At 39.6% G+C, this 14,886-nt stretch overlaps 1 protein-coding gene across 2 annotated transcripts; it reads right to left on the reverse strand.

The window, feature by feature from the left end:
- Positions 1-152: 152 nt before the first annotated feature.
- badb (BCL2 associated agonist of cell death b) lies at positions 153-5,376 on the reverse strand. Of its 2 annotated transcripts, none has more exons than XM_023794436.2 (4): positions 5,190-5,376; positions 2,623-2,745; positions 2,131-2,369; positions 153-1,758 (listed from the first exon to the last, which is right to left on the reverse strand). In XM_023794436.2, exons 1-4 carry the CDS (start codon positions 5,194-5,196, stop codon positions 1,615-1,617), a joined length of 513 nt encoding a protein of 170 aa, XP_023650204.1. In that variant the 5' UTR covers positions 5,197-5,376; the 3' UTR covers positions 153-1,614. The 2 variants fall into 2 exon arrangements, with proteins under 2 accessions (XP_023650204.1, XP_023650214.1); XM_023794446.2 differs by having other exon boundaries at positions 153-1,755; positions 5,190-5,364.
- Positions 5,377-14,886: the final 9,510 nt, after the last annotated feature.

Consider the following 14,886-nt stretch of genomic DNA (forward strand, 5'->3'; position numbering starts at 1 on the left):
GCCTTAAAGGCCTGTGGCTGGCATAATATTATAAACAGAACTAAAAACACAAAGAATATTGTGGTCAGTGGCAACTTTGCGGTACAACCTTTTCACCTACTTGAATGTGCTACATTTTAAAGGAAAAACTGCAGAAAGAGAGATTGTATACATTTCAGTTAAAATTGCTTTATTTAACCATACATTAGTTATCCAGGAAAAAAAAACATTTACAAAATTTTAAAAAGCAAACAATATTCAAAGGTCTGAGTGCCATACACTCAATTTCAAGTAATACCAGCAATCCATCACAGAGCACTTAATTGATTGTATGAGATTTCTTCCCCCACCTGTAATCTGCTCTTATCCTTTAAGGAAACTAACAGTAATGGTGCTTCCCATGCTTACACAATAGTGGTTTATCACATTTTGATGCTACACTCAAAATCTGGAGGGGGAACAGCATGTATCTGCTGATTGAAGTCTGGCTTCTTAAAGGCAATTATTCACTTGTCTAGCCTGCACTTTTCCCACGTTAAACATATTTATTCAAATAGTGCCAAGAGTAGCTAGGCTATATGCATCAGAAGGCACATCAGAACGAGCAATGTTGAGACACCCATGCCTTGCATTTCTGGAAAGGTTCGGCGTAAAATGTCAATTCATCCGTAGATTGTATTTCAGACGTCAACACGACATAAGTCACGCAATTCCAACATATCATCTGATGTATGTTTAACACAGCCTGCCGGTGACCCTTGTATCATTTTTGTTAAGGGACAATCGACGTGGCATAAACAGCCTTTAATAAAGAAAAAATCCTAAATTCAGGATTAGGATCAGAAGAAAAAGAAACAGGCTTTGTTCCCATCTAAAGGCAAATAAGCGTTTGTGAATACTTCATTTTATATTAATATCTGAAGGGAAAAAAAATCTTTTTACAAAGAACACCACATTTGCTAAGCATCATTGCTATAGAAATGTATCATCTGAAGTCGTACATCTATGCATATGGAGAAAATAAGACACAGGCATACACAGAAGTCACATTTTCATTACAGTAGGTTTCAGTTTCTTATATCAATCATTAAAAATATCAACAATTTATTTACAAGATCTAAACGTTGATCTTCGATAGTGTACTGAATTTTAATCTGGGCATTTTCCCCAAAAGGATCTTATTTTCCTGAAGGTGAAGTTTTTTTTTGACATCATTTTCGTATAAAAAGGTAGGAATGTTAGCAACCTCATCTGATTACTACTGTAAAGATTGTCACTTTAATGATTGTGCTTCTATTCATTTTAAAGCATCTTTTTTTTTCTTCTAAAAATATATATATTTTAGTTATGCCGTGAGTAAAAAGGCAGGAACTGTAATGAACACAGTTCCACCGTGGCTAATCCGTGTCTCTTTTCTTCCGTTACATGTGTAACTCTTTCTCTCTTGCATAGCTTTTGTTTAATGCAGAGCAGAATAATCAGTGGATGGTAAACAAGCATGCTGATCTCCTGCCCTATTCCCGTTCTGTGGCACACTAAATATCAGCTGGAGGTTGGTTGTTGTCATTGGTTGCACTTGGAATCTACATACAGTTGGCCATCTGCCCCCCCACCCTCACTCCCACCCCACCTTGCTCACTGTGCAGCTCTGCTGTCGGCGGTCGACAAGCTTCCGCTGATCTCCGCGTCGCTCTCCTTGTGGCTCCAGAGAAAGGCGAACCAGCTGGGGGACGCCTGCATCTGTCGGGCAGCCCCGGCACTGCGCACCCTCTTCATCTGCTTAGGGAGGCAGAGAAACACCCAGGATTTCACTCAAGTGCCTTTCCAGCCTCGACTCCCAGAACAAAGATGCTTCGTGTCGGCTATCGGCTAATCGCCGCACAGCGACATCTGCTGTCGGCTGGGTGACCGCAGGCCGGTGGCTGAAGAGCGCTTTGCCTAAAAGGGTGTTAAGTGGCTCGGCAAAGCCCGCGGCCGGCGCGGCGTCAAGGAGCAGATGGCTGACTGAGCACACATTTGGAGGTGCGCACCTCCCGATTCTGCGTGGGCTCAATGTAGTGATGGGGACACCTATGATCAATGTCATGGCGGGCCGATCCAAATGGAAAAAAAGGTAAAAACTGAGGGAAAAGGGAAGTACTCAAGTCTTACCCCTTTGTCCAGCAGGGTGTCAAACTCGTCACTCATACGCCGCAGCTGTCGTCCATACCGCTGTGCTGCCCACAGCGCGGGCGGGGCTGACCGCGAGCGTCCTCGAAAAGGAGTGCCATCCCCGGGGCACACGCCTCCGCCCTCCTCAGATGCACCTCCTTCACCAAAATCGAGATCCTCGCTTCGAATCGAAGAAACCTGGGATTCGGACCGCATCCGTACACGACCTCCAGCCTCTCCTAGGGACAGAACAAAGAAACATTCTGTCAAACAACAACTCTCTCATTTTCAATGGTTGTCTGGCAGAATCTTACTACTTTTTCTTTCTTAAATGGAATTGCTCTTGTCTGAAGAATCCACGGTGGTGAAATTGGGTACAGTTTGGTTTTAGAAACTAGTCAGGCGACTGGTTGTGTTTCTTAAAGAACTTTCCAAGCACACAGAGTACAGTTAAGTTTTGTACACAAATATTGGATCTCTGCTGTGCCTCACCTGGATTTTTCGTATTTTTGAGGTTATTTCCAAGCTGTGAATTTGCTGTGACATCTGGTGTGTCGGATTCAGAAGTGTCCGACTCATTGCCGGAGATGGTAAACATGTGCGCCATGGTGACACCTAAGGACAGGCAGAGAAAGGGGCAGCCACTGAGCAGGAGCTGGTGAACCCGTAAGAAGTAATACTGCAGTGACAGCTGAGTTGGTTACATCACTAAAAATAATCTGGAGGAAATCTATCATGAGTGAAAATTTGCAGTCTGAGAAAAATGACGATCATGACATATCAAGTCTGATCATGATTCAAAGTATGAGATACTTAAGAATTTTACACTACATAGCAGAAACATCTATTCCTGGTCCTGCGGCAAGTTGTGTGTATAAAACATAAAAAAAGATCACTTCATTTGTTGTGTACTAGCTTTTGAATCACAGCGGTTTCATGAAGTAAAGAGCCTTTGGCCACCAGCTTGTCGTAACACTGAGGATTTCACGGACAATTGTGCATGACAAATAATGTTTCAACAAAACAAAGCAGAGCACAATATATCATGAGCACGGATACTGAAATTAGGCCAAAATGCAACACAATAAAAAACGTGTGTGTACATGCTGGGATGTCATTTTAATTCAGCCCAAATACTAACTACTGGAAACAAATGACCAGTTTTTCTCAACCGCCAACGCTGATTTCTCAGAAAGAAAGCCTAATCCATTGCCCCGGGAATGAAGAGAGTCACCTCAGTGATATACCTGTAGAGATGCATTTCATGTACTTTCTGAGTCTCTCCTTCACTATGGTCACGAATTTATCAAAAGCAAACTATAAACTGAGCAGATTCTGTATTACAGACTAGTGTTTATCAGTGTAAATTATGTAATTTCTGTCTGCCACCCAAAAGTAGTACATTTTATGCTGGAACATAAATAATATATACCGTGCATTGAAATACCTCTCAATTACCAATACATTACCACTGGTCTTAATTTTTATAGTCATATATGACAAAGATTTTTCTGTTGAATAACATCAGTTCAAAGTGACTAGACACTCGGTAAATATCCAGGTGACTACAGGCTGTTGAGCTAATCATATGAAAAAGGTACAGATGGTGGACAGGACACTGAATCCAAATTCCTAAGCACAGCTCACTACAGCACATAAAAAGGAAAATAATTAACATGTAAGCTGGTGAAATTGACTGTATGACATCCAATTATCATCTGATGATATTCAGTCATTATCACCGTGTTAGCTGTCTAAATGCAGTAAATATTTCATCTCCCATCTGGCTGAGCACCTAAGCATCAGATAAACATCTGTAGGTTCTGCAGGAGGAGGACGGAGAGCTGTGTTACAGGTACGCAGTGTATCTTAATCAGCACAGGCACCTCCTGCAGGTACACACATGTTCTGATTCCTAATTGTGTTGCAATTTGCCTTGATTTTCCTGGGACACTCTCCAAACAACCTAGAGGGTTTGACCGTTTTAATCAGTAATGAAAACATAATGACGTAAGAAAATCCTGGCATCTTTAAGCGCTCCCACATACATTTTTTTTTTCCATTTTTAAACGTACGCCATGAACATACATACAGATGTTCAGGTGACGTCATTTGTTGAACCTGCACTTATAGTCCAGACTGTGATCTCAGGCTTAACACCAACTCTGACAATGATCAACTGCCTTTCTGTGGCTGCTCGTTTCCTTTCATCACGTATTGTTCTCTGCTGTAATATAATAGTGCTAATAATGATTGATAAATAGATTCCTGATGTTAATACTGATTAATACCGTCATATGAAGTACAGTGTTACAAGATAAGGTAAAGTTTATTTATCCCACAAAGGGAAATTTGGTATATTCGCTTAAAGGACGCTTCAGATTAGTCCGGACCATTAACGCGCCTTCAGTTAACAGTTGTTGATCTTTCCCGCATTGCAAACGGTTTCATTCTCTGGTTAAGTTTCACGACTTCACCACATTGTGAACGTGCATTTTAAGAAGCTGCCATCTACAACTGGAGATTACTGAATCAGAACACATTAAGAGAGAGCCGGAGGCAATTGTCAGTTTCCGCTCAATAACTTAACGACGATATTTGTTTGTAAAGTTCTGACTTCTCTACCTTACATACTTGACGAGCTCCATCACCCAGTTATTCAAGAGAGACCCCGAGATAGGGGCTAAATACATTTGCTGAATGGTAACTAATCCTCTGAAGTGTGGCATTTGTGGGTTAATTTCTATAGTGTTACCCTATAGATCTGCTCAATTTTTTATGCTAAAGCACACACATGACTATTGTAGTTAGCATAGAGACGGATAGATTAACATTATCTACATGTAACACTAACTGACGCCGAAGATTAGGAGCCCACGGGGAGCAGATACAGGCTTGCATACATTATGGCACACAGAGTCTGGCATTTTTACGCGGCGTGAATGGTACAGGACCAAACAATAGGTTCCACAAGTCTACATGTCAAGGGAGGGGGGGGTCATTAATCACTTTTGTTTAAATGAAACACACAACAAATGTACATGCACCCAACTTCTCACCCGACATCAGCTCGTTCGCGATGTCCTCCCGGTAACTGCTTAATTCATGTCACTTCTTTCTCCGCTGTTGTTTGGCGTCGTTTACAGCAGAATGTATTTTCTCTTTGCTCACCAAGCGGAGGTCACGTCAATAGATCGCGTAGCTGTTCAGCGCCACTGAACCAATCAGCGGCCGCTGCCGGGGAGCGCTCACTGGCCTTTCGGGCGACGTCACTGTTGCGAGCTAGGACTCTTCTCGAGCATTGTTTACTTCGCCGGCTGTCCGTACTCTATATTATATGTGCGCACTCAGTTTTGAAAAAAGTAATAGAATGTTTGGTAACTATATTCACTCCCTAATGAGCATTGTTTGCGTTGGCGGGTTTGTCAAGCAAGAACTTTCACTCCAGCAGCTGTAGACATAATTTCAATGTAAAATGCCACAGGTGATGTTTTTTGGCGACACATTTCTATTAGCTTTCTTTTTTATATACAGTATATGTATATTTTTAATGAACGGCAATGAACTACTCGAACCATCATCAATATCGTGCAAGCAAGTAATACCGATAATCTACAAGGAGTTCGTTTGGTAATTAAAGCATGCATAAGAATCAACAAGTATACACGTATATTCATTCATGTAATTCCTAGAGCAGAAATTTACATTATTTGTCTGTGGTGACTTTGGGCGTCATGGACCATAGCTAGCTGTTTGCAGACAAGTGCGTAGTACTGAGGCTTTGTAAATAGGAAAAAAATCGTACATATAGAACTGCCTGACAACCTGAGTCAGAGATGTATACGGAAAACTAAGTGCCGATTTGTCCACTTGACAGTGGGAAGCACAGAGAGCATGTATTTCAACCCCGTGGTTTACTTCTGCTGTATTATTAAGTGCTTGATACTTCATATGAAAAACTAGAGTAAAATCTCAAATTTCTCTCAAATACAGCCTCACTATCATTAGTCTCATTTACGTGTTCTTTGTTTTATGTACCCCACCCAAAGGGACAGATTTATTTAATCTGCAGAAATTCTTGCATTGGAAAACTGAAGGGCATCTAAGCTTATTTCCAGAAGTCGACCATCTTCTAACTAGAGTCTATCCCAGGCAGCATAGGGCTCACAGCTGGGGTACACCCTGCATGAGTTTCCTGTACATCAAAGGAAACATACTCTCACACAGAACAATTTAACATAACTGCTTTGTAAACTGACTCAGAAGAAAGCCTGCAGTACTTGGGGGGATCAAACAAGTTCCCATAATGTCATAATGTCATAATAACATGTTTACACACACACACACACACACACACACATATATATATATATACACACACACATACACACACACACACACAGCAGAAATAGCAGATTCCCATTCAGTAGGTGTCGTCAGGCTATAGTGCTAGCTTCTAAACCACTCTGATATCCTGAAACCTAATTTTTCTTTCATTTTACCTTTGATTGGTTCATTCCAGTGCTTATTTATTGTGCTTCATTTCAAACTTGAGATTATTTTCCCTTAAGACTTCTAAAATGTCAGATTTTTATGATTTATGTTACAAACTTAGCTCTGTGCAGGGTGATTATGAAAACATGCTTTTAAAAGAAGACCATGCCAACTCTGGACCCAAAAGCCTGCGGGTATGAGACACAAGCGCTACCCAGTGTGCCAACATACTGCCAACGATTCCTGCTCTACAGAAATTAATTCACATCTTGGATGTTTGTGTCACAAAGTGGTCTCAGATACTATCATTCAATACTATCATTTGAATTACAGACAATGACATATATAGTTTCCCTTTCACCTTGTTTATCATTTTTGTTGTCTTTGCAGAGTCACAAAACTCCTCGCTGACACATGACACCCTGGACACTATTTGTTTGAGCTGTTGCCGTCCGGCAGTCAGAGCTCACATACCAGACTGAAGAACAGTTTTTACTCCAGTGCAGTAATCAGGCTGAACCAGGCACTAACTGTCTCTCACTAAGGACTCAACCCTCCCTCATCTCACCATCATACAGCATTGATGCATTATACTACATATCCATTTGTACTTGGCATGTATTTATTGATTATTTCAGATATTGTACAGAGTGTGGGCTAATGGTTAGGGAAGCATGTTTGTGGGTTGCAGGTTCAAATCCCTGACAGTCAAGGTACCACTGAGATACAAGGTACCGCCCCGCAAGCACTGCTCCCCAGGTGCTGAATTAGTTGCCCCCTGCTATGTCACATATGGGTTAAATGCAGAGGACAGATTTTGTTGTGTACTGTGTGCTGTGGTGTGTCAACAATTACAATTAATAATTTTCACTGCTTTGTGTTTTGTTTGTCCCACTTGGGAGCTGCTACCCCAGTCTCACTGTGTTGTCATGCACAATGACAATAAAGAGTTGAATCTTGAATCGTAAAGAAAATTATTTCTGATTTTGACGTGCTTTCTGCTGGCTGTGCTCCTAAACCTGGTCACTGATGCAAGCACCGTCTTGAATGACGGGAATGAAGGTGCTATGTCTGGAGGAAGTTCTGCAGGGGGCTCCTCAGTCCTTGGGTTAGACTTTCATGAAATCAAACACCAAGCAGGCTTGATAGCTCAGCAAGATTGGGTCAGTGTTTCTCTAGAGTGAAGCAGAATGGCTTGGCTGTAAAGTAACGGAACTGGTGGTGCAGCAGCTGTAGAGGTGGAAAGTCACTTGGCTCCATTTTAGGCAACATTAATCTTTGAACAAAGATAGGTCTTTCTAGAACATATTCTGCTTTATCCTTGAAAAATACATCATTCTTATTCTTTGCACCATTTGAAAATGCTGACGCTATACATTTGTCAGGAATTCTTTGGAAACTTTGGATGCAAGGTGGGGCACAGCGTGAATGGGATATCTCAGCAGTATATGCGCTTGAACACAATTTACTGAAATTTAGAGTCACTAGTAATTGTAAAAGTGCTTTGGAAATAAGCTGAAGCATCTGGAGGAAGCCTGCTAAATACATGGAGAATGTGCAAGATCTGACCGTGAAGAGCTGGGGATGGATCCAAACCGGCAATCCTGGGGGTGTGAGAAAACCATGTTACCCACTGCGACACCATGCTGCTTGCTATTAATTTCTGCTGCATAGAAATTAATTATTCACATTTTGCTTGTTTGTCCCACAAGCTGGAAATAAACCTGGGCTAATTGTTGTGAATATATAAGCCTCCTTGTGTCTGTGTGTGTGTGTGTCTCTGTGTGTGGATTATGTTTATATTACGTTGTGGGGACCAAATGTCCCTCACAATGTAATAAAAGCATGTCAATCTGTCAATGCGGGGACCATGTTTCAGGTCCCCACAAAGACCTGTGAATGCAATCAAAAAATAAAAAATGTCTGGTATTTAGTTTGGTTACTTATGGGTAAGGTTAAGGCTGGGTAGGGGTTAATCCAGGGGAAATAAACAGAGTTTTAGCCTGGGTTAAGACATACCAGCATTTCAGAGTGGATCATTGTCCTATTTACTGGTTTTTAATTTCAGATTTAGGGTAGTAATAACCTCAGAATCGTGGAACATTTATGGAGGCACTTGAAGACCAAGAAAGTGAAGCATGATATTGCAAGTGATGTCAGTGATGTTTGCATCTTCAGGTTTTGTACAACCTTGTGGAATCATTGCCTGCTCAAATGTCATTAGAGCAAAAGTGGTCATATCAAATACTAAGAGATTCTCGAATTTATGTAAACCTTTTCAACAATTCAACTGATCAAATTCTTATGCTGATAATACAATTTGCAGCAAACAATTTCATTAGAAAAGAATGCAAAGTAGAAACATTTTTACTAGCAGGCGTAGACTTTTGATAGACACGCATATACACATATGGAAAGATTTCCATATATACAGTGGTACCTCAGTTCTCGAACTCATTAGAACTGGCATTTCTTAAAAGTCGAACCAACCAGTTAGAAAAAAAATTAGAGTCGATCTGAATCTCAGAAGTCAAACCGTGAATGCCGACCTAAGATAACTTGTACGCGCGGGGAAATGAGTCACGCTGCACGTCTCTCAGCGGAATCAAAGGGTAACGCTTCAGTCTCAGCCTCGCATTTGCTGTGATAGCATCCTGCATGTTTACACTAGTTGAAAACATATATTTAGACAGTAAAAATACATTTAGACAACGATAGACAGTAGCAGTAATTATTATTATATAATAAAATACATTTAAAAATAAAGATTTCTTATTCATTATTTTAATATTAATAATACACCATTAATACATTTAATTAGAATAATATTGTCGCGCTGAGTGGGGACAGAACGGAGACAAAGGCGCAGACGTCAGGGTATCGGGGAATACGAGTTTAATTACAGGTAAGGCAGGCAAAACGCAGACGGACAATACAATAACAGGTGTTATGCCGAAAAAGGCATCCCTGCCACAGAATGCATGCCTGTATCTAAATGACCGATTGGTCGCTGATCTGAAACAAGTTGAGCTACTTCGTCCAGTTAGGCTACCATATATGGAAGTAAATTAATGACAAAAGTCGTTGATGAAAAAAGACACGTTGAATTACACTTATCGAATAAAAACGCATTGCATTAATGACGCTTTGAATTTTTGGGGACTGTAATTTAATATCTGCATACATTTAAACATTGAACATTTCAACTGAAAACATTTCAATCGTAATTTCATTGCTTAAATATTCAGTACAAATATATTCGGCTTCCAAAATTCAGTTACAAAAGATACGTATTTTAAAGTGCATGTTTATAATTCAACCACATGAATTCAGTTAATGTAATTTCGCCTCAAAATAAATTTCAAAAGAACAAATTCAGTTGAAAATATTCCATGTGTTTTATTCGCATCTTTATTATTCAAGCAGTAACATTCAGTCCTCTTATTTCTGCTTTACAATATTCAGTCCCGTTATTTTCGCTGTTTCAAATACGCTGCCACAATTTCAGTGGTTTAAAATACGATCCGAAATTCAACCCTCTACATCCGGGACTAGCAGGATGAGCCAAAGATTGCCGATAGAGTTCTCTTCGGGAACCGCGATCAAAATGGAGCAAGCGATCAGTACAAGTACTGATTGACTTGGCAGCAGATTTTTGTTGATTGTGTTATTTATGTTTCTTGTCGTTTACTGGTCAATACGATAACTTATTGCAACCCCAACTAGTAGGTTTTTATGTAAGTAATTCGCTAGCTACATTAATTATCACCAAACTTATCTTGCTAACGTAAGATGCCTGCGGGCAACTACAAGGTTTACACACCAAGAGTTTAAATCAGCATGATAAATTTATGATATTGACAGTCAGTTATGAAAGCTGCTGGCAACAGGTATAATGGCAAGGGCACCAGCAACTGACTTATACCTTGATGGAATTTGTATAAATAGTGCATTATAACTATTATGTAAGAAAACAAATGTTTAGCACGATATTATACACTGATGACGATATGAATGTTCATAAACACGACGCGATATTTCACGGCCCAGCCCTGTCCGATACCGTTTCATTGTCACCGTCTTTTCCTTTATTAATTAGGCATATCATACTTTCAAAGTGCTATTAAGGTCCCTTCTGGTGTCATCGCCGACGTCACGGACCTGTCAGTCCCCAAGTCGACGACTATCCCCCTGTTCCCCTTGCAAGCTAGCAAAGTGCTATTATGGTCCCTTCTGGTGTCATCGCCGACATCGCGCACCTGTCAGTCCCCAAGTCGACTACTATCCCCCTGTTCCCCTTGCAAGCTAGCAAAGTGCTATTAAGGTCCCTTCTGGTGTCATCGCCGACATCGCGCACCTGTCAGTCCCCAAGTCCACTACTATCCCATCCCAATAAGTTTTCGTATTGACCAGTAAACGACAAGAAACATAAATAACACAATCAACAAAAATCTGCTACCAAGTCAATCAGTACTTGTACTGATCGCTTGCTCCATTTTGATCGCGGTTCCCGAAGAGAACTCTATCGGCAATCTATGGCTCATCCTGCTAGTCCCGGATGTAGAGGGTTGAATTTCGGATCGTATTTTAAACCACTGAAATTGTGGCAGCGTATTTGAAACAGCGAAAATAACGGGACTGAATATTGTAAAGCAGAAATAAGAGGACTGAATGTTACTGCTTGAATAATAAAGATGCGAATAAAACACATGGAATATTTTCAACTGAATTTGTTCTTTTGAAATTTATTTTGAGGCGAAATTAAATTAACTGAATTCATGTGGTTGAATTATAAACATGCACTTTAAAATACGTATCTTTTGTAACTGAATTTTGGAAGCCGAATATATTTGTACTGAATATTTAAGCAATGAAATTACGATTGAAATGTTTTCAGTTGAAATGTTCAATGTTTAAATGTATGCAGATATTAAATTACAGTCCCCAAAAATTCAAAGCGTCATTAATGCAATGCGTTTTTATTCGATAAGTGTAATTCAACGTGTTTTTTTTCATCAACGACTTTTGTCATTAATTTACTTCCATAACCATAGTGCTAATCGATAGCCCTAACCCTAACCCTTATCCTAACCCTAATCCCCAAAAAACCTGTAAAACCCTAACCCCCAAAACACCCCTAAAACCATAACCCCCAAAAACCCCCTAAAACCCCAACCCTAACCCTAACCCCCAAAACACCCCTAAAACCCTAACCCTAACCCCCAAAAAACCCCTAAAAGCTCAACTCGTCAGAACACCGGCATGCATTCTATGGCAGGGATGCCTTTTTCGGCGTAACACCTGACTGGGGAAACAAACTGAAAAGCGGACTAAATACAGAGGGCTAATGAGAACAACAGAAACAGCTGATCACACTGGGATCCCACACGGGGTTAACGAGGGGGCGTGGCACATGGAAGGAGCGGACTATCGGGGCAGGACACATTTTTTTTTAACTTTACACATTGTTTGGATACATTTATTTTCTAACTTTACAAATTACTATTTTGATAAATGTGCTTAGATGTGTTTAGTACAGTATATGCTCTTCTTGTGTTATCCGGTTCACTTTGTGTTTAAATGCTAAAAAACATATTTAGGTGTAATTTTTTGGGGCCGGGAACCAATTAATTGGTTTTCCATTATTTCTTATGGGGAAAATTCTGAAAGGATTAAATTCGAGTTCTGAGGTACCACTCTACTGTGAAATATTTTAACAAAAAAGTTGTATGAATACATCCAAAATCTATACGAAGGAGGGGGTTTCACTTATTTTTGGATGATGCAGTATTTTATTAAATATGTTAAACTTATCTTCACATTCTGTTCAATTTCCAGTTCGAATGCATGCTTTTAGAACTGAAATTATGCTATTTTAAAGCAAAGATATTTCAAATAATATTTCTATTATTAATCCAAGTTCACCAGTAGATGGCAGCCTTATACTGGAGGTATTGCGATTGGAAATGTCTGATGAGTAGTGCAGTTTAAATAGGTAAAAGAACCAAACATCGGACCTCTTGGGGTCCTTCGGTCTGTTTTAATTGAATTTTGGGGTCCCAAGAGGCTGTAACCCATGCTCTAAATGTATACGGCAATGCTAGGGCTAATGTTAACACTTAGCATTTACTTTTAGGATTCTAGTTCTTACAATTTTCTTTACCTTATACACATTACAGCTTTCAAATACAAAATAATATTGTATTATTTAGTCTTCAATTTTTCTCCTAGATTATGTTGCACTAAAAGTAACGAAATATCACAAAATGCAACTCTGGACAAACTTGCCTCGCCCACTATTCTATTTATTGTAGTCCGTCGACAGGAGGCGCCAAAGAGCTTCCTGTCGATGAGGGAAACACCTCACACTTTGGTTAGGATGCCCAGAAGGAGCAGCATCACGCCCCTTTTCACGGTATTACAGCAGTCCCGTCCTCGCCACTCCGCCGCCGTCTCAGTGGTTTCTACAATATGTCATCCGATCATAAGTAAGTGGGTGTCTTCCATTAGAGCCAGCTTTCATTGCAGAGCCCCATGTAATGTCTTTCTAAAACGACATAATTTTATTTAAATTATTTTCAATGATGGAAATAAATGTATGAATGAAATGTATGCGGGCGAAAGGAGCGTTTTGTGTGAGCGTGCGCCTGCGTTGACAGGGTAAAATAGCCTCGTCTGGAAGCCTTTCTAGAATATGTTTTTTTTCCAGGTTGGTGTGGTCTGTAATTTTTATGGCAATGAAAGGGACAAGCCTATCCGAGGTCTGCAATTTTAATGCTGCCATGTTCTGTGGTTAAACTCAAAGGTCTCGCACTTTGCTGCATATAGACACATGCAATTATTGACCATTTATACACATGCTGACTGTGTCCTGCCTTTTGGGGTTTTCTGGAAGTATTTTAAGAAATATGGTTTCATCCTGCCCAAGGTTACTTAAACCATCACTTGTTCTTTATAGCTCTTCTGAATTTAAAGGGACGAGCTTTATTATTAAAGTGGAGTATGTGCATTAATGGTCAAAGATAATATATGCACTGGATTTTTACAGTTAAACAATATATGGTTATACCAGTGAGTGCCTTTAACCCCCCTTAAATATTCCAATTTAATGCAAACAACTTTACGAATGTACAAAAGCACTTACGATTCAAATATAATGAAAAGGACGTGGAGTGCATTGTTCCAATCTGTGTTTGCCTGTGATTTAAATAAACTGGATATTCAGTGTTCTAGTTTTTATTTGAGATGCTCCCCTTCATAATAGAACTGTCAAGTAACTGAACAGGGAGATGGCCGTGATAACAAAGACACAGACACTGTATAATGCATCAATGCACGATTACCAGAGATGACAGCAAGTCATAGATAGAATTTACTATTGAAGTGGTGTCTCTATGGCTGCTGAGGCAGAACTAGTAGGTCTGTACAGTCTTTGGAGCTATAAGTGAAGCAATACATGGTTCACGCTTTGACACTCCCACTCAGACCTATACACATAGGATGTTACATGGTGATCCTTCAACCAATGCCCATGATAAAAGCTCTACTGCCATTCTAATGTGGTTATCCTGCCTGTAATTTGTTTGGAATGAGGTAGTTATTACCTTAATTATAAAGAATCAGGGTGAATTGGGTCTTTTGAAATGCAATATAGTAGACGGTGTATGTTATAAAATACAGTAGGCAGTCACCTGCAATCATTGTGTATGTTTTCAGGCATCGGAGAGCTGTTGTTGGAATACTTTCAATATCACTATTTACTACCTTAACAATGGAAGATCCTATGAACATTTTTAAAAAAGTACAAATTGTAGTTTAAAGGACTTGTTTAACCTGATTAAAATACACAAATTCACCAAAATATATGCTGTTTCCTTGCCTAAATAAACACATCGGCAATATATAATTCAGATATATTTTTTGTTCTTGTAAATAAGATACAGTACTAGTTAAAAGTGTATATACTGTACATTTGTATGTAAAATTAGTAATTCTGAGCTTGGAACAGGTCCTGTATCATCTTGCCCTTTATTATTCAATCTACTGTTTTTCAGCCATTATAAATATTGGTACAAATAGTAATTACTTGCTACATGAACTATTGCAAAAATCACAAATTCATCAACATAATACATCGATAAAGGTAGGCAGTAAGTTGCAACCATTATCATTAACAGAAAAAAACAGTGACAAAAAGTCTAAATAATATTTAAGCTGTATGATGGATAGTGCTTGGGGTTGTAATAAGTGTTGGACTCAAGT

The sequence above is a fragment of the Paramormyrops kingsleyae genome, chromosome 10 (assembly GCF_048594095.1).
Source record: "Paramormyrops kingsleyae isolate MSU_618 chromosome 10, PKINGS_0.4, whole genome shotgun sequence".
In the NCBI taxonomy this organism is placed as follows: domain Eukaryota; kingdom Metazoa; phylum Chordata; class Actinopteri; order Osteoglossiformes; family Mormyridae; genus Paramormyrops; species Paramormyrops kingsleyae.